Source organism: Ylistrum balloti, unplaced genomic scaffold (genome assembly GCF_031769215.1).
Source record: "Ylistrum balloti isolate Yb309-2 unplaced genomic scaffold, AGI_CSIRO_Ybal_v1 Utg370000, whole genome shotgun sequence".
NCBI classification, from domain to species: domain Eukaryota; kingdom Metazoa; phylum Mollusca; class Bivalvia; order Pectinida; family Pectinidae; genus Ylistrum; species Ylistrum balloti.
The window spans coordinates 282808-302030 of NW_026782078.1; the positions used below are offsets into that span (position 1 = coordinate 282808).

Below are 19223 nucleotides of genomic sequence, written 5' to 3' on the forward strand. Positions count from 1 at the left end.
TCACACATACAAATCTCACTGAGTCACACAAACAAATCTCACTGAGTCACACAAACAAATCTCAATGTGTCGCACAAACAAATCTCACTGAGACACACAATCACACAAACAAATCTCACTGAGTCACACAATCACACAAACAAATCTCACTGAGTCACACAATCACACAAACAAATCTCACTGAGTCATACATACAAAACTCACTGAGTCACACAATCATACATACAAATCTCACTGAGTCACAAAAACAAATCTCACTGAGTCACACAAACACACATACAAATCTCACTGAGTCACACAAACAAATCTCACTGAGTCACACAAACAAATCTCACTGAGTCACACATACAAAACTCACTGAGTCACACAATCACATATACAAAACCACTGAGTCACACAAACAAATCTCACTGAGTCACACAAACAAATCTCACTGAGTAACACAAACAAAACCCACTGAGTCACACAATCACACAAAAAAAATCTCACTGAGTCACACAATCACACATACAAATCTCACTGAGTCACACAAACAAATCTCATTGAGTCACACAAACAAATCTCACTGAGTCACACAATCACACAAACAAATCTCACTGAGTCGCACAAACAAATCTCACTGAGTCACACAAACAAATCTCACTGAGTAACACAAACAAAACCCACTGAGTCACACAATCACACATACAAATCTCACTGAGTCACACAAACAAATCTCACTGAGTCACACATACAAATCTCACTGAGTCACACATACAAAACTCACTGAGTCACACAATCACACATACAAATCTCACTGAGTCACACTAACAAATCTCACTGAGTCACACTAACAAATCTCACTGAGTCACACAATCACACATACAAAACCACTGAGTCACACAAACAAATCTCACTGAGTCACACAAACAAATCTCACTGAGTCACACAAACAAAACCCACTGAGTTACACAATCACACAAACAAATCTCACTGAGTCACACAATCACACAAACAAATCTCACTGAGTCACACAATCACACAAACAAATCTCACTGAGTCACACAATCAAAAAACATGTCTCACTGAGTTACATAATCACATTACCAAGTCTCACTGAGATAAACAACCACAAAAATAATATGACTGAGTCACACAATCATACAAACAAGTCTTACTGAGTAACCCATTAACACACAAACAGGTCTCACTGAGTCACCCATTAACACACAAACAAGTCTTACTGAGTGACCCATTAACACACAAACAAGTCTCACTGAGTCACCCATTAACACACAAACATGTCTCACTAGTCACACAATCAAATTTCAGTGAGTTACACAACCAAACAAATTAGTCTTAATAACCTTAACTTTCACTCAAACAAGTCTCACTGAGTAGCCCATAAATGCACAAACATGTTTCACTCAGTCAAACAATCACACAAACAAATCTCACTGAGTAACCCATTAAGACACAAACAAGTCTCACTGAGTAACCTGTTAACATGCAAGCAAGTCTCACTGAGTAACCCATTAACACACAAACAAGTATCACTGAGTAACCCATTAACACACAAACAAGTCTCACTGAGTAACCCATTAACACACAAACAAGTCTCATTGAGTAACCCATTAACACACAAACAAGTCTTACTGAGTGACCCATTAACACACAAACAAGTCTCACTGAGTCACCCATTAACACACAATCAAGTCTCACTGAGTAATCCATTATCACACAATCAAGTCTCACTGAGTAACCCATTAACACACAAACAAGTTTCACTGAGTAACCCATTAACACACAAACAAATCTCACTGAGTCATACAATTAAATTTCAGTGAATTACACAACCAAACAAATTAGTCTTAATAACCTTAACTTTCACTCAAAAAAGTCTCACTGAGCTACACAACAACACAAACAAGTCTCACTGAGCTACACAACCACATAATCAAGTTTCACTGAGTAACATTTTAAAACAAACAAACAAGTCTCTCTATGTCACATATACAAAAAAATAAAGTCTCACTGTGGTATACGATATCACACAAACAAGTCTCTCTATGTCACATATACAAAAAAATAAAGTCTCACTGTGGTATACGATATCACACAAACAAGTCTCTCTATGTCACATATACAAAAAAATAAAGTCTCACTGTGGTATACAATATCACACAAACAAGTCTCATTGTCTAATCACTGATTTCCTCTCCCTATTTCTTTATTTTCCTTTTCATAATTGGTCCACACCTTTAGGCAAACAACCTTCACATGTAAATGAAAGCAAGAACACCACATATAAATCAAGAAACTTGCAGTACACACTTCAAAAGGGAAGCTATTTATGAGAACATTACTTTAAATAAATTGAACTACATATCAAGCCATGGTTGTAAAAGTTTCCTCCCCTGATCTAATGCACTTCATACAATCAATCCATGACTGCAAAAGTTATCTCCCTTCTTTAAAGGTACAAATAGAAAAGTGTGTAGAGTTATTCCAACTGAATATCATAATATAAGCTAGCCAATAGTTGTCTCATTTTATTAATTCAAGTCTAAAGAAAAAAAGTTCATGGTGAATTTGGTCATTTCAGAAAGGTTGCAACTACAATGATACTAAAAATTACTCAAGTATGTCAGCAATGCTGACTAATATTCACCTTTTGTAATTTGTAAATGCTCCTGAGTTCTTTAATCAATGATAATACAAAGAAATTATCAAAAGGTTTACAAATTATTTTTAACAATAATGTTACTCCAAACTATTCAACTAAAACAAAAAAAAGTCCATTGATTATATGGTTGATTGCTTAAGATAGTTTTTATCAAATATTATATGTACAATATACTCAAGTAACCTGAACACATACAACTTCAGTTAGAACATTTTAAGAATACAAGTGAAAAAAAATTTTGGACTGATCTGATAAACAAGACAGATGGCCATCCTGGTTTTTGATAGTCATAGTTTGCTATTTTTGGAGAAGCACTGGATGGATTGATCATTCTTGAATTTAATATGCAGAATTCCATTGGTACTAAGTTGTGTATGGTTCATTTTGGGAATACACGTAATCAGAAAAAACATAATGGCCAACAATCAGCCACTAATTTTTTTAGTCATAATTTTTTATTAATATTTCTAGCAGTGGATAGACTGTTATCAGACTTAATGTGTGGGTGTGCCTTTGTCCCTAGTTGTGGCTGACTGGTGGACATGTTTGTTTTTCACTGTCATTGATTATTACCACTAGTTCTGGACCATATTGTACTGGATGGACCTTTCCTAAGATCCCTTGTGGACCTCTTGTAAAGGAATTCTCCCTTGACATGACCTTGTCAATCATGTCCGTACAGCTCACACTTGAATGTCTTATCAAATTTTAAGTTTTGCAAATGATATCACCTCCATGGGCATTTTTGTGAGGATTTTCTATTCATTCCAACTGTTCATGTTTGTGTCCAAACACTGTAACCTTGATTTTACAATTCTGACTTCTAAATTTCAATATGCCCAAAGACTAAGCAGTTGCTATTTGTTTTTTAAAAAGAATTGTCAGCTCTCATTTTCTAGAATACTTCATCATGGTGCATGGAGATGATCAAAGATATATACATTTATGCTAAAAATCCTGTTAGGCACAGGATATGAAATATGTCACAGTGAACTCCTGATATTAACATGCTACTGTATCTGACATTGATTGACCAGGTATGTTAATCCATATCAGTGCAGTGGTCAGATATTTGTTACCTTAAAACAGATCAATATCATCAACATTCCACACAGTGGGCAGTGCTTATCATTGATCCCCTGCAGTGGTAGTGTGTGACCTGCTTGGTTGAAGATTTTTCATAGGGACATTGGTAACAAAACAGGGGAAACTAGAGGTGTCATTGAAGGGGTAACAAGTATACCCCCCACTTCAGCAATATTGTTATCAACACCATACATGTGTACAGTGGTATAAGAGCTGACAACTTTTGTGTAATCATTAATATGCAGAGGCATGGCTCTCTGAAGTATTTGCATTAAATGCAGCTGCTAGAGATGGATACTGCAAGCTGTATAAAAGTTATGTATACTATAAACATTGAAAAGAAATTTGTTTAAAAATGAGCGCACAAAACAAATTAATTACATACAAGCACATAATATCAAATTCCTCCATAAAGGGTCAAAATGCAAAATTGTTTGAAGCTACCTAACAACTTTGGGAAAGAGTTCCTTTTGAACCCCCCACCCAAAATGACTACCAGTAGGCTATAATAAGTATCTAAAAGGGTTTATTTTTAGGGGTACCAAGAAAAATTGGGGCATGGTCTTAAAATCAACCCTTTCAGACATTTGTATTATATTTACCAGGAATAATAACCCATTCGTAGCCACTTTGGGTGGGGGGTTCAAAAGGAACTCTTACCCAACTTAGAAGTGGATAATTTCCTCAAAGATGGTTGTAATGCAATGCTCAATATTCACACAAAATTTTCTTCTTATTCCATATGAAGGCCCATGACTCTATTTCTAAGCAAGACGTCAATGGGCCTTAATGGTCACCAAATTATAGAGATCTGTATTAGACCAAACAGCAGCAGTAGTGGTAGGAACACTTAATAAATGATTTAAACAATTCAGAATTTAAAGGCAAAAAGCATTAGTCATTTCAATGTCTCCACACTCTCACTAAATGTCAGTTCAATGGCACCAATGAAACTTCAGAAGAATTTTAAAATATGGTTTTTTTTCGAAATGGCAACCAAAGCAGCCATATTGGATTTTGAACCAACCCAAAAAATAACAACACTTGGTACCATCTTAGAATCATTTCAGTCAAGTTCATCTCAATCCAAATGTTGGCACTTAAGAAGAAGTTTAAGATAGGTATTGGCCAGAAAAACCATAATTGTGCAATCCTGTTACAGAATGGCTGCCATGGCTGCCATATTGAACTTTGACAATTCTGAAAAGTAGCAACGTTTGTCAGCTTCCCTTCCAGAACATTCCCATTAATTTTCAGTTCACTGGCACCGTGCACATTTTCTGCCATATTCTTCAGATGCAAACATCAAAAGAGGCCCATGTGCCTTAACAATCACCTGACTGTAAGGGCCTATAATAGATATAATAGCAGTAGTGTGAACAATTATTAAAAGATTAAAACAATAATGGTATTATAGGTAACAAACACAACAACACTGTTCAAATCAATTCTATTTCTCTACATCCTCACAGAATTTCAGCTCTATGGCACAAGTAGAGCTGCAGAAGAAGTTTAAAATTAGATTTTCAAGGTTGCAGCCATATTGGATTTCAGACCATCCCGAAAATTATTAACACTTGGTCTGAACCATCTCAGAAACTTTTTAAGCAAATTTCACCTCAATCCCACAGGTGGAACTTGAGAGTTTAAGATAGGTATTCTTCAAGGAAACCATGATTCTGCAATCACGTTACAAAATTGTCACCATGGCTGCCACACTGAACTTTTGACAAAGCCGAAAAAAAAAAGAAAATAACACCTTTTCAGCTTCTCTCCTTTACATCCCCACCAATTTTCAGTTAAATGGCACCAATGGAACTTCAGGAGAAGTTTAGAATGTGCTTTTCAAGATGGCAACCTTGGGTTTTGTGTTTTTTTTTGCAAACCACCATCTGATGAGTGTGCAAAACCAAATTTAAAAAAGTAACAAAAATTCAACATTAACTGGATGCAAAATCCTTCATATTTATGACAGTTTCTCTTCCTTGTTAAAATGTATGATAATTTGTACTTTTTCCCTGGATGAATAAAGTAAACTTTTCAATCAATACAACATTTATGAAGTCTGAGTATTTATTGACTGTGAAATCAAAACTTTAATCTCAGAATCAAGTCCTGTCCACAATCAATAAAAACCTGATGTAGCATGTTGATAGACCGAGTATCCATGAAGTGGTTTATCAATATCTCTTCTACTTCCTCCTTCTACATTCACAACTAAGCTTTTACATGAAATTTGACCTGTGACCTTGAATTAAGATCATGATGATTCTTTTCACAAACTTTGTCATGCTTAATCCAAGGAACAAATCACCCATATTTCAAAACATTTGGTACGTTGGTTATTGAGAGGAAGTTTAGTTAAAGGAAAAAGTTGACGCTGGACGCCAGACAGACGGACGATGGTCACCGTGCCACAGCATAAGTTCACTTGACCGTAAGGGCCAGGTGAGCTAAAGATGAAGTTTAGATTAATCAAGCTGATCTGGATATTAGTCAGCACCATTATTAGATATTGAAACCATTGTTACAGGAATATCAATACCACATTTTAAGTAGGACAGGTATATTTGGGGGCACTGCCCAGTGCCAACAAGCTTGAGCTGTATTTAATATCCCAACAGTAACTCAGACTCCATTTACCAATATTTCTGTCAGGTCTTGTTTAAATTCAATATTGATACGACATTGAAAATGACAACCAAATGAAAATCCAAATAGATATAATAGCACCCTGGGATTTTTTTGTTTGATTAAGTATTAAACAAGACAATAAATTGGTCTATTTATGTGTAGACCGATAACTGAAGAGTACACTTTACATAAATAGTACACATTTAACTGAGGTCCTCTCTTTTGGTATTGGTTTATAATCAAATGTGAAGTCATTCAAACTGAGGTTTGATTCCTACCTGGGGCAATTTGTGTTTTTTAAGAAGCTGAAAACACAGATCATCCTGTTTGGTTGTGTTGTTATTACTAAGTTGTTTCAGGTAGCATGTGGGAAACCTTCCACTTGGTGCTCAATGAGGTAGCCTACAGCTACCTTAAAATGACTTGTCTAGAAATGACCCTGGCTGTTCATCGGGAATAAACCAACATATTAGATAATGCAGGATTTAACACAGATAGGTCCAACTTGTTATGTATTCTCATGTCTTACTCGTGTAATCAGACTAGCATGTTACACAGCCATCACATCCAACTTGAGGTGTCACCTACTCTGCCTAACAGGCAAATTAATTCAAATACTGAATACTGATCCACAGCAAACATAAAGTCGGACATTAGCCCATTTTAGACATAGATATTATATTTCTCATAATAATCTTTCAGAACAGGTAAATGTCAGCACTAGAGGTGTAGATAACAAAATGAGCCCAATAATAAAAGGAACAATTTATCAAACAGGGTTCAAAAAGTACAGCCTAACTGGTGATAATTATTCACTACATTATGTAGTAAATGTGCTACAAAAGTGCTTGCAATAATAGGATTAGGACAATTTGTAAGATCCACACAATATGTAGACAAAGGTCAATCAATCTCACTTCCACCTTATCCTCTATACCTGTACAATATTTGTGTCCATGTTATGTTATATAATAAGTTTACTATTTGTGTCCATGTTATGTTATATAATAAGTTTACTATTTGTGTCCATGTTATGTTATATAATAAGTTTACTATTTGTGTCCATGTTATGTTATATAATAAGTTTACTATTTGTGTCCATGTTATGTTATATAATAAGTTTACTATTTGTGTCCATGTTATGTTAAGAAGTAAGTTTACTATTTGTGTCCATGTTATGTTAAGAAGTAAGTTTACTATTTGTGTCCATGTTATGTTAAGAAGTAAGTTTACTATTTGTGTCCATGTTATGCTATGGAGTATGTTTACTGTCTGTATCCATGTTGTGCTATACAGGAAGTTTACTATCTGTGTCCATGTTATGCTATACAGGAAGTTTACTATCTGTATCCATGTTATGCTATACAGGAGGTTTACAATCTGTGTCCATGTTATGCTATACATGAAGTTTACTATCTGTTTCCATGTTATGCTATACAGGAGGTTTACAATCTGTTTCCATGTTATGCTATACAGGAAGTTTACTATCTGTGTCCATGTTATGCTATACAGGAAGTTTACTATCTGTGTCCATGTTATGCTATACAGGAAGTTTACTATCTGTGTCCATGTTATGCTATACTGGAAGTTTACTATCTGTGTCCATGTTATGCTATACAGGAAGTTTACTATCTGTGTCCATGTTATGCTTTACAGGAAGTTTACTATCTGTGTCCATGTTATGCTATACAGGAAGTTTACGATCTGTGTCCATGTTATGCTATACAGGAAGTTTACTATCTGTGTCCATGTTATGCTATACAGGAAGTTTACTATCTGTGTCCATGTTATGCTATACAGGAAGTTTACTATCTGTGTCCATGTTATGCTATACAGGAAGTTATGCTATACAGGAAGTTTACTATCTGTGTCCATGTTATGCTATACAGGAAGTTTACTATCTGTGTCCATGTTATGCTATACAGGAAGTTTACTATTTGTTTCTATGCTTTAAATGATGATCTATACTGCAGTGAACTGCCCTTCCAACACACAAACTTTGTACCTGATCTTCGATAAAAGCGGAGATAAACAACTTCTATTTTTCTCTCTCAGTATCCCATTATTTTCCAAGTACTAAATTTACTGACTATAATACTAAAACAACGTGTCATTTTCTTCTTGATTTCACACAAATCTAACAATACATTTTCCACAATGACCTGAAACCCTCAATCAATTCTCCCAGTAATATGTATGAAGTCTATATACACAGCCATTGTTGCAAATGTTTTCAAACCCAATAAAATCAATTCCTCAAACATATCAAGGTCTACAGTTCTGCTGGAATCAGTTTAAAACTAGTGAGACAGTACATTATAGAGAATAAATGGTGGCCTATTTCTCTATACTGTGCAGGCTGTGACATTTTGTCAACGGAATAGAATGGACAAATAGATACATTATGATACTATGCTTTTTCTGTGACACCTTTAGTCATATATACAATACAATCTCTTCAAAAGTATAAAAAGTGTGTATATATTTAATACAAGTATAGACCCTGACAGGGCCAAATCTAACTTAATTGTCAGTGTCATACATTAAATGTTTTAAACCTCTGCTCAAACGTAACACTCCCACTCTTCCCTCTTCCCACTCTTCCTTCAAAAGTATAAATACGGATGTTAGGAATGCTAACATACTGAGATGGTATCACAGAGGAATATCTATTAATACCAACCCTTTTAATCACACACTAATTTTTAACTACAGTCTGAAACTAACTTTAAAATACCTGACATAAGTCATTCCTTCTAATCTTTCACAACCTCCTACTACCCAAATACATTTTATATTTGTTCTGGTACCAAAATGCTAAAGTTAGGGGTACCACCCCTGGTTCTACAAACTTACAGAATTTAACCATAGTTACCAAAGTAAAAGAGTGAAGAGGGCACATAAATATAGGTTCTAGAAATTTCCAAGACCTAATACTCTTCTTACATGGTATAGGATAATAGCCCCTATACAAGTATATAATGCAATTATTCTTATAGAGTTCTACAAGTTTCCAGAATTAACCTCCTTCAACATCAGTGTATATGTAACCATTCACCTCTAGTCCTACAATTTACTTTGTTTTAGCAGACACAATACTGGTCATGTTTTAAAATTCTTAAAAACTGTTCACTCTGATTCTATAATAGGTAAAGGAGAATTAGACTGATTTTACAAATTTAATTAAGGATCATCCTAACTCTGATTCTGGATGGTCAAGGACCTCATCTTAATCCTATGATCTTCACAGTCTTGTTCTGGTCCTGCGAAGTTTAACCTGAATTTATCCTATCTATAAGGTTAGAATCTGAACTTGGTTCTGTAAGGTCATGGGGGTTTATCCTGACTGTACAAGATAAGGGCAGTTAAGTCCTGTTCTAATAGGCCTAATTCTCATCCTTTATGTGATTGCAATGATTTGGAAATTGTACATAGTTAAATCAAGTCTTACAAGGTTGCAACAGGTTAAATTATGGGTGTGCAATTTTAAGAGGCTAACCCTTAAAATTATGATGTCTTTAACATGCTAGCCCTTAAAGTTAAGATGCCTTTAACCTGCTAGCCCTTAAAATTACGATGCCTTTAACCTGCTAGCCCTTAAAATTAAGATGTCTTTAACCCTGATTCTGTTAGGTTAAGGATCCTTACTATTAACAGTGTTAACATTGGAGCATGGCAGGCTACTAGGCAGTGTCATTGTTAAATCATTATTTGTTAGGTGGTGTCTACTTCAAATGTGATAAATAATTATAACACTGATCTAGGTTGTAGATGATATACAGTATGGTAATCTAGAAAGTAAGAGTAAAAAAAAATTGAACAAATTAATATTTCTAAATATTCGAAAGATATACCAAACCTTCCAAGTTTCAACATGAAGGCCAAATATTTACATAGAAGTATTTCAATTAAGATCTCCTGCTGTGAAGACTTTCATTATAAATTTGTTCAGTTACATGTGTATACATAGATAACTTTACATCATTCTTTCCCTGCACAACTTGCATGTTTTTCTTTTGAATTATTCATATGTCAGCAAAAGGATATTCAAATTGGAAGTAAAAGGATTGAAATTTCCCCAACAAAAGTGTAAGAACTTAATTCAGTTCAGCATGAATACATTTGGGTATGGAGTTTAAACTGACTATTATCTACATGTCTGTCCCCCTGACCTGTCAACAAAAAAGGACTTAGATATCAATTTATTTCATATCTTGTACACTTTACGTTTAAATGCCAGCTGAGCAATGTCCTTTTCTAGCTCATTCAAAAGAGTTCTGCTCTCTGTGACCAGCAATAACAGTAAATTTGATATTTTCTTTCTTACTGGTATTGGATTCATAACTGATAGATATATTAATATATGATGGAGCAGTACATGTTCATGTGAAGGAGTTCAAATATAACACAGAACAATTTACCATTCATAATTGTCTACGTTAATGAATTCATATTTATTTCAGCAATCCAAGATATCATTAAATAGCTAACTAATCCTGAACAAACTTTAAAGCTCAGGAGAAAAGGTTTAATATTTCAAATTGAAAATTTCTATGGATTATAAAACACTTTGATGAATTTACATTTTAAAATCATTGATTGGGAAAAAAATTGCCATGAACCAACATCTAATAGGTTCCATTGGCTATAGCTGTACATCAAGTAGGTTTGAAATATTGATTGTTATGTCTGTTTATTCTAGAGGTATGAAGGATTTTAGATGAATATAATGCTTCAAGCTTGTTTATAGATCTATGAAAAATATGGGCCATGTTTTTTTCTAGTACAGTCTGACGACCACAATAACTTTAAATTTTGAAGGCATGAACATCAAATAAATCTAATTTTACAGCCAACTGTAAAGATTTTCTTCAAGAAAAAAAAAAAACAATAAATGTCCAAAAAGATAAAAGCTGGCCATTCACTTGTTTTAAATAATAAATGATGTTGATAAATGAAATCATGGAATGTATGTAAAAAAGCCTGGACATTTACCACACATACATGAATGTATGTACAGCAAGCCTGCTACTACCTGAAGACCTTAAAACAACATGGTAACTTTGTCATTTAATAGCGTTATTAATTTCAAGGACAGTTTAAGCTTTAACAAAAACTAGTCTGGAATGTAGCAGTTGTAGGTATTGTGTCTATTTTTTAGTCTTTCCTATTAAAATGTCCCTAAGTGAAGGTATTATAATTATAAAGGACACAATTTAGAAAACTATGACCATTCCTGAAGGCAAAGAATTGTGGGACATTGATATTGTCAGTCAATACCGAGGAAATATTTCAACTAAACATATAATTTGCAGGTGTCTACATATCTTCCTTATTTTTTTCCCCTGATCAATTCTAATCTATGCATTTTAAAGGAGTCCTTTCAATATATAAACCATGTACTTAAAGTTTCAACAAATTATCATACACTGGTTCATATACTGGTACACAAAACCTAGTGATTTTAACTATGATTCTATTAAAATATTCAAGATTTCATATCTTGTGAAAAAAATTAACAAAAAATCTGATGCTTAGCAAGTAGATATATTTGTATGGTTGTGTTACTCATTTCACTCCATACATATATATGTAATAAATGAAATTCAGTGTGTCAGTAAACAATTTAAAATTTGTCTCATTGATTTACTTACCCTTCTTGTTGGCGAGGCTGAACCTGAATGAGTTTCAACAGAAGATGTGCGGGACTTAGATGTACTTGGACGTGTATAACGGCTCCCTGGACGACTGAGGATGGTTGACACACTGGACATCGGTCGTCGACTCCCGCTAGTCATCGGTCGACTTGATGATTCCAACAGTGCCAGTTCTTCCTCCGTTTCCTCTTTGATGATTCCAATTTGTTGGTCATCCTGTGTAGGTTCTGGCTCTGTAACAGCTTTAGCAGGTATCTTCTTTCGACTCTTGGAATGTCGACACTCTCGACTGCTAGTCTCTGTTTGTCCTCCTTTATCCATTTGTAAAATGATGAATTTAGTACAAATTTACTTCACTTAAATGCCCTACTTACAGGGACAATTTGAACCTACCTATCAAGATATAATATGATGAAATATCTATATATATCCATTTCATATGATCAAACAAGGTATACAGTTTTCACTTTAGTATAAGATTTTTGTTATTAAAATGTCTTCAGTAAAAGATATGTGATATCATCACTCATATCCTCATCCGTTAAATTGTTGGCTAAATCCAGCTTTGCGGGTCTACATATCACACAGTACAAGAGATATTTCTTACAACAATATATATAAAAACTTCAAATGTTTGTACATGAATTAAGGTGTTCACAACTTATTCCTTATCAGACGAGTAAATCCCATTTAAATATCCACGGTGAGCAGGAGTTTTACTGGGTATATATACATGTCACATTGGTGTTATCCGTCACATTTACCGTTAAGTGGTAGGTATAACTCTATATATATCTATTCACTTTGAAAAGTATAATTAGATCATGTCCAGAAATCTGAATTCCCTGGATCTACAGCACGAATACTTCTCAGTCGGAACACAGTTGATAGATATGAGGCAGATCTAAATGGGCTATAATCTATATATTCAACCGGTGTCTGTGGTTATTGAATCATTGCTGATCATATTACAAACACGTCAATATCCATGCTGTATTCATATACTCCACTGTCATGGCTGTAGAACATATATTCAAAGTAACTAAAATGATTCAGAATCAGTGATGTCACTTCATTTTAAAGCATGTTCTCTTATAAAGTTCACATTTTACATGAAAAATCAATCTGTATGCTAAACTCTATTAAGAAACTTGTGGATATATTGTTTGACAATATAAAGGCCAGTCTGCCTTCAAACACAGGGCATGCCCAAGTAAATAAATTGTTAAACGACAGACTCCACGGTGTTTGAAGTGAAATTGCTTTCTTTTCATTACACAGGAAGTTACCCGTGGCTGGACTGATCAATGGAGCAGACAACGTTTGCATTCCAAACTAAAGGCAAAGCTTGACATGTTGCTATGGACGCCTTAATCTACTGGTAAATTTGATATACGGAGTGGAATCCATGTTTGTGATGAAAATGATTGAATTTTCCAGTTATAACAATAATCTGAGCTTACAAATATTGCTTCAGTAAAGCGAAAAAAATGCCTACCATTTACATTTTTCAGTTTCAGACCAGTTGGTCTAGTACTGTTCATATACCGTAGAGAGTTTGCAACATTGAGTTTAGTTAAAATGTTTTAAAATGTATTCACGCAACCACAGAAGCAGACGAATTATTTTTCAATAAGAACGTTTTCATTGGTCGATTTTGTACCAATGAGCAGTGCTGTTACATTTCGCCCGGAAAGGTAAAGTCGAAGGACAACAAGAAGGACACAACACGGCGCACGTGTTATATTTTAAGTATATAATTTGATATACAGGTCGTTTAAACCTGAAAATGGGTCGACGAGGAAGAGCATCTTCTCCTATGTCCAGGTGCGTTATATAAATCAAAATAACACACTTTTGTTAGTGGGTTTGGTGTCATTTTGGAAAGTTGCATAAGCCGTTTTAAGGTGATCAGTTTTTGCGCAGACGCTTTTTGTTGCCTTTCAGAATATGCTGTCTTTTTCGGTGACAGATTATTTGATATGTTGTTAAGGTTTCGATGAAAACATCATTGTTTTTACTTTCTCAGTAAAAGAATATGCTAAAAAGTAAATTTAATTGCTTAATTACTAGAATCTACTTTACAGTCACGGATGGGGATGCTTACGCAACTCTTTTGGAACGAGGGGAGGGAGCTGCTCATTAATTTTGCAGATGTGATACCTTGAACTCCGTGACTATCAATCATTGTATCAGGATACTTCTGGGAAACATGCTCTGCTGATTAATAATTCATTTACCTGTAAAATGATCTGTCTATAGATGTTCCAAATACATGCCTATAGGTTAGTAATTCTACAGTAAACGGAGGAATCTTCTCAGTACGTTGCATGTCATAGAAATATCTGTCAGTGGTAACAATTCTGTCATTGTCCACATTAATCTGATTGTATAAGACACAACATGTTGATCAACACACTTTATAGTTCGTACTCATTGCTTATTGCATAACATGTTGATCACATTGGTTCCAAAGTTCTTGTTTATTATGTACATCAGATATGATAAAATACAGTATTTATTACAATGTGTATTCTGGGAATAGAATGTCTATATACATAATACTAACGTAAAAAAGCAATGTTCAAAGAGAGCAATCAAATTGACCCTTCAGTAATTTCAGAACTCTAATCACAAACCTGAAGGGTCAAAACATATATGAAAGACCCAGCCACTCAAACTCAAGGAGCCAAAACCCAATTTTGGATGTTAAATAATATATATTTGTATAGAGTCAGACTTTGTCAACTCGAACTTGAGGACCATGAGAAAACTTTGAATTAGCCAAGTTCAGTCAATATACATGAATGATTAAGTTAAAAGCTGTTGGTCACTTTCTGTAACAATACATGTCAATATGGAGATTCAAAGCTTGGAGAGGAAAAATGATAAAAGAGAAATTGATACCATGGAAATTTACTAATTTGCCATCAAAGAACCTCATTGAAATAACATATATATATATATTTAACATATACCTGTAAATATGATCAATGAAGTAATAACAACAGTACAGACAAGTGAATTGTCAAATTTCTGAGGCAATCTGCCCCTTTATCAAGACATAAATATTACATAAATTACATCACATACATAAAACAGATACCAAATTATAAACTAAGATGGTAGTGTAAAGTTAGGTGTATCGATAATCTCTTTGGCTGATGGATGCTGAAGGGCCTTCATAAGGAACAAAAAGCCATCTTAAGTTGTATTATGAAGGGATGCAATTCAAATATCAAAAATGTTTTATATCAGTCTTGGTGCATTGTGCACTGTAGCCACTGAGTATATATGTGTTTGCAGAGGAAATGTATCTTTATGTTACACAATGAGGAAAGAAATTTAACTGTATATCTCGGCCCAACTCTAAAGAAGGAATTGTTTTATTAAAGATAGAAAATGCATTGTAAAAATAAAATTAATGAATGTATGTGTAGTTAAAATAAAAAGTATATTTGATAAAGTTAACAGTTAAATTAACAGAAAATATGAAAAAAAAAACCTGATTGAATATGGTAGAATAGACTCCAGATTCGTCAACTTGTCCACAGAAAACAAGATTTTCTATTTCCAGACTATGGTTAATAATCAGCTTCAATTTTTAAACAGGAATGAAAGCAGAGACTTAAGATCTAAATGAGAATGCAATAAAGTTTGGAAAGGAAGTTGCAGAAAAAAATGTTTCTTTTATTATTTGGGGCTTTGGGTGGGAGTGGCAATGCTATCCATTTTGTACTTTAAATCCTATTTATTCACAACACCCTACATTGAAAATACAACCAACTGACAGCATCTGATAATTAGTATCTTATATAAAGTGTTGTGATCCATCAAGCTACTGCAACATTTATTCAATCAACTCCTTTCAATATTATAATTTTATGTTATAGCCGAAGGGCATCACCACCTCCTGCAGCCCCACGGAGGCAGACACTGCCAGCACAACCCCCACCATCAGCACCTATGATGGCTGGTAACCAGCCCAGGCAACCAGGATTGATGGCTCAGATGGCTGCCACTGCTGGAGGTGTTGCGATAGGATCTACTGTGGTACGTTCATGGGACTTATTATGTGCTGACACTAGTTGAATTACTGGTCTGTCACGTGCTTATAAACAATAATTGTTATCACTATTTCTTTAGAACCATTGGATAGATCTTTCTTGAATTTAAAATTATGTATGTACCCCAGAACATACCTGTCATTGGTCCATGGTGACCATAATGGTGATGATCAGTTTGATGGTCACTCACTAACTGGTCATGACATGTAGATGATATTTTGTAAAGAAATTCTTATTTCAGTTACAAAATTAAAAAAGAGCATTCTGTTCCCAGCCTTACAAATTTTTATACATTTTCCAACCTCTTTTTAATCTTTCATCATAATAAAATATAATAAATAGCTATTGAATAACAACTTGATGGAGTACTATCATGTACTTTTCAATACAAAGTTTAGTTTTAGATGAGAGAAATACATAGATTTGATTATGGCTATTTGACTCTATTCTTAAATTTACAAAGTACAAAGCTTTCTAAAATTTGAAATGTTATCATTGAAGTTAAAACCCATTAAATGTATGCAATGTAGAAAAAGTTTGAATTTCCTTCAATGTAAGAAGTATAGTATTTAATCTTTATCAGAATCAAGGGCAAATAAAAATATATAAAAAAAGAGATAAGAAGAAATCACAAATAATTTATTCTTGAAAACAGCTATATGGAATTGTATTCAAAATTTACAGATTGAGATATTTGCCATTTAAATGTTGTTTCCAGGAAACTTAAGTTTAATTTTTTTTTATGTGAAATTAATATTACTATTGATTGTTGTATCAGTATTATTATGACATATTTAACAAGTATACATTCTAAATGATATATGCTGAAATTCAGATTTGTCATTCCACTTCCCTGTTCCTTTATTACTTAACCAACCATTCAGTCTGTTCAAACTGTTTACAGACAGACCTTTCCTTCGTGTGAGTAAATAAAATAAAAGGCGAAGATTCCCCTTCGCTCTCTTGTTAAATGAGAAAATTTGCCTTTATTTTAATGCAGTGCCATTATGATTTCTGGATGTACAGTTTTAAGTCCAGAGTTCAAACTACATTAAATAGTTTTTGTTACCAGTAACATTCTATCAGATAATTTGATATTACATATACAAATGTATTTCAAGCAACTGTTATTATGTAATATGCATTTAAAGATGTAATTCCTATATCAGTTTACTGATTTTTTATTAGAAAGAAGCAGTTTTCCACATACTTTATTTAGTATGTTTACCTTTTAGTGAACTGTACTTTGCAAAATTATATTGACTTTTTGAAGAAAAAACCCTTTCAAAGATTCAAATGTTCAATTTCTTTCATTTTCAACCTAGAGGCTTAAATGTGTTCACCAAATACTATTGTTAAACTTGCTTAAGTAGAACCCTTGAATGGCTATTAGCCAAAGGGTATTGAAAATTAACAATAACCTTTAATATGATGGTATGCTACAATGATCTATGATATTGTTGAAATATGGCAGTGGTCTGGTCTTTGATCCGAAATGTGAGTTTATCTCTAAATTATTAGAGAAGTAATTGATCAACTAGTGCAGACAAAGAAATACATGGCAGACCACCCCTTTGCCAAAACACAAAGCCAGAATTACATAAGTTCCAAAAAAAGCAGCTGGACTGCATGTTATTTAAGGATATACAACAAAGTGGGGTTAACAACAGTACACATCATACACCAGAAGATTACCTGGTAAATTGTCCATAAAACCTACAGACCTTCACCCCTGTAGACAAAGACTGTTCAATTATCCAACTTCAAATGGCATACCAGGATGAATCATTTTTATCAATAATACATATCAACTCATAAGTCTTATCTTCTATCACTTTGATAGTAAAACTTTTCCCAGAACGGAGGAAAAACAAAACAAATAAATGTGAATTTTTTGTCTCAATAGGGTCACGTTGTAGGCCACGCTATTACAGGAGGTGGTGGTCATTCTCCTGCACCCCAGGAAGCTGCACCTCAACAAGCTGCTGGCCAGCCTGTATACAACCAGCAGCAGATGAGCCAGCCCTGTGAATATGAGATGAGGCAGTTCTTGGAGTGTACTCAAACTCAGAGTGATCTTTCCATGTGTACAGGCATCAACGAAATTCTTAAAGACTGCAAGCTCAAATACAGTTAGTTGTGTCCCTTGATTCATGTTTTGTCTGAAGTGTGAGATCATGTCTAATGATTAAAATGATATGAGGATGAACTTATTAGATAAGAATGCTGGAGAAAATTGTATGCCAGCTATCTTTCATGGTTGATTGTGAACATGGAATGTAACCTCATGACAAGAACACTGACCTTACTTGGACCCCCAGTGTGAAAAAAAAACCCACAAATCTAAAAATCTCCGGAAAGAAGGCTCAGTGTGGTTCTCTGGCAAGCCAAATCTTTTGTAAATCTTATTTTCAAATTGCATCATTAGCTATCTCTTTATGACATTTTTGTTTCCATTAAAAGACCATGTGTGTTCATTGAAAGAACTAAAGTTGAATCTATGCTGGTCAGATATTGTAATGATTGATATCCTGGTCTCAATCTGTATGCAGCATCCTTTTAGTAGCTTGTAATATGATTATCTTTCATTAATGTTTTCATTCTTGTAAATATTTTTGACATCTTTGATTTTTAATATATTTGGGTTTCTTTTCAGATATTGTGTAAAGATGAGGTTGTGATGTTGGACAAAGCTCTTTAAAGCAGTTTGGATACTGGTGTGGTAGGATTAATTGAAAGTGTATAAGATATGGAAGGACCTCAGCTCAGGAATGGAAATGTGAATTATAGACTGTTGTTTTAATTTATGTGATATTTTTCCGGTTTTAATGTTTACCTCTTATGTATAAAAGTTAGACCTGGAATCAACAGTTATATTTAACATCAAACAACACAGAATATAAACATATACTTTAATCTAATTAAGGTTGATTGATTGATGCAAATGAAGACCCTGGTTCAAAAAAAATTTAAATAAATTGTTTTGAATGTGTTTTTCAATTTTACGCCTTAATCCTTTATTACCCACCAAACAGTCGTTAATGGTGTCTATTGCTACACCTTGAACAGGTTTGATTAGTGAGCTGTAAAAACTTGTAAAAACTCCCAAGGACA

General features: G+C 34.0%; 2 protein-coding genes across 3 annotated transcripts in view; one reads left to right on the plus strand and one right to left on the minus strand.

Annotated features, from left to right (window-relative positions):
• Nucleotides 1-12363, minus strand: part of LOC132548103 (leucine-rich repeat-containing protein 74A-like) — a 59813-nt gene extending 47450 nt beyond the window's left edge. Inside the window, exon 1 of the mRNA XM_060211929.1 lies at nt 12040-12363. Within this exon, the coding sequence (XP_060067912.1) occupies nt 12040-12363 (324 nt within the window). The remainder of the gene's footprint in view (nt 1-12039) is intronic.
• Nucleotides 12364-13741: 1378 nt separating this feature from the next.
• On the plus strand, nt 13742-19101 carry LOC132548052 (coiled-coil-helix-coiled-coil-helix domain-containing protein 2-like). 2 transcript variants are annotated; one of them, XM_060211876.1, is made up of 4 exons: nt 13742-13869; nt 15936-16095; nt 18016-18241; nt 18766-19101. In XM_060211876.1, the coding sequence occupies exons 1-4, from the start codon at nt 13832-13834 to the stop codon at nt 18774-18776; spliced, it is 435 nt and encodes a 144-aa protein (XP_060067859.1). In that variant the 5' UTR covers nt 13742-13831; the 3' UTR covers nt 18777-19101. The 2 variants fall into 2 exon arrangements, with proteins under 2 accessions (XP_060067859.1, XP_060067860.1); XM_060211877.1 differs by lacking the exon at nt 18766-19101 and having other exon boundaries at nt 18016-18246.
• Nucleotides 19102-19223: the final 122 nt, after the last annotated feature.

What these genes read in the sequence shown, in the direction of transcription:
- LOC132548052 (XM_060211876.1), top strand. Translation starts at nt 13,832, where the DNA reads ATGGGTCGACGAGGAAGAGCATCTTCTCCTATGTCCAG. An exon ending in GCATCTTCTCCTATGTCCAG is followed by an intron (nt 13,870 to 15,935) that starts GTGCGTTATATA and finishes TTTATGTTATAG; the next exon opens with CCGAAGGGCATCACCACCTC. An exon ending in TTGCGATAGGATCTACTGTG is followed by an intron (nt 16,096 to 18,015) that starts GTACGTTCATGG and finishes TTGTCTCAATAG; the next exon opens with GGTCACGTTGTAGGCCACGC.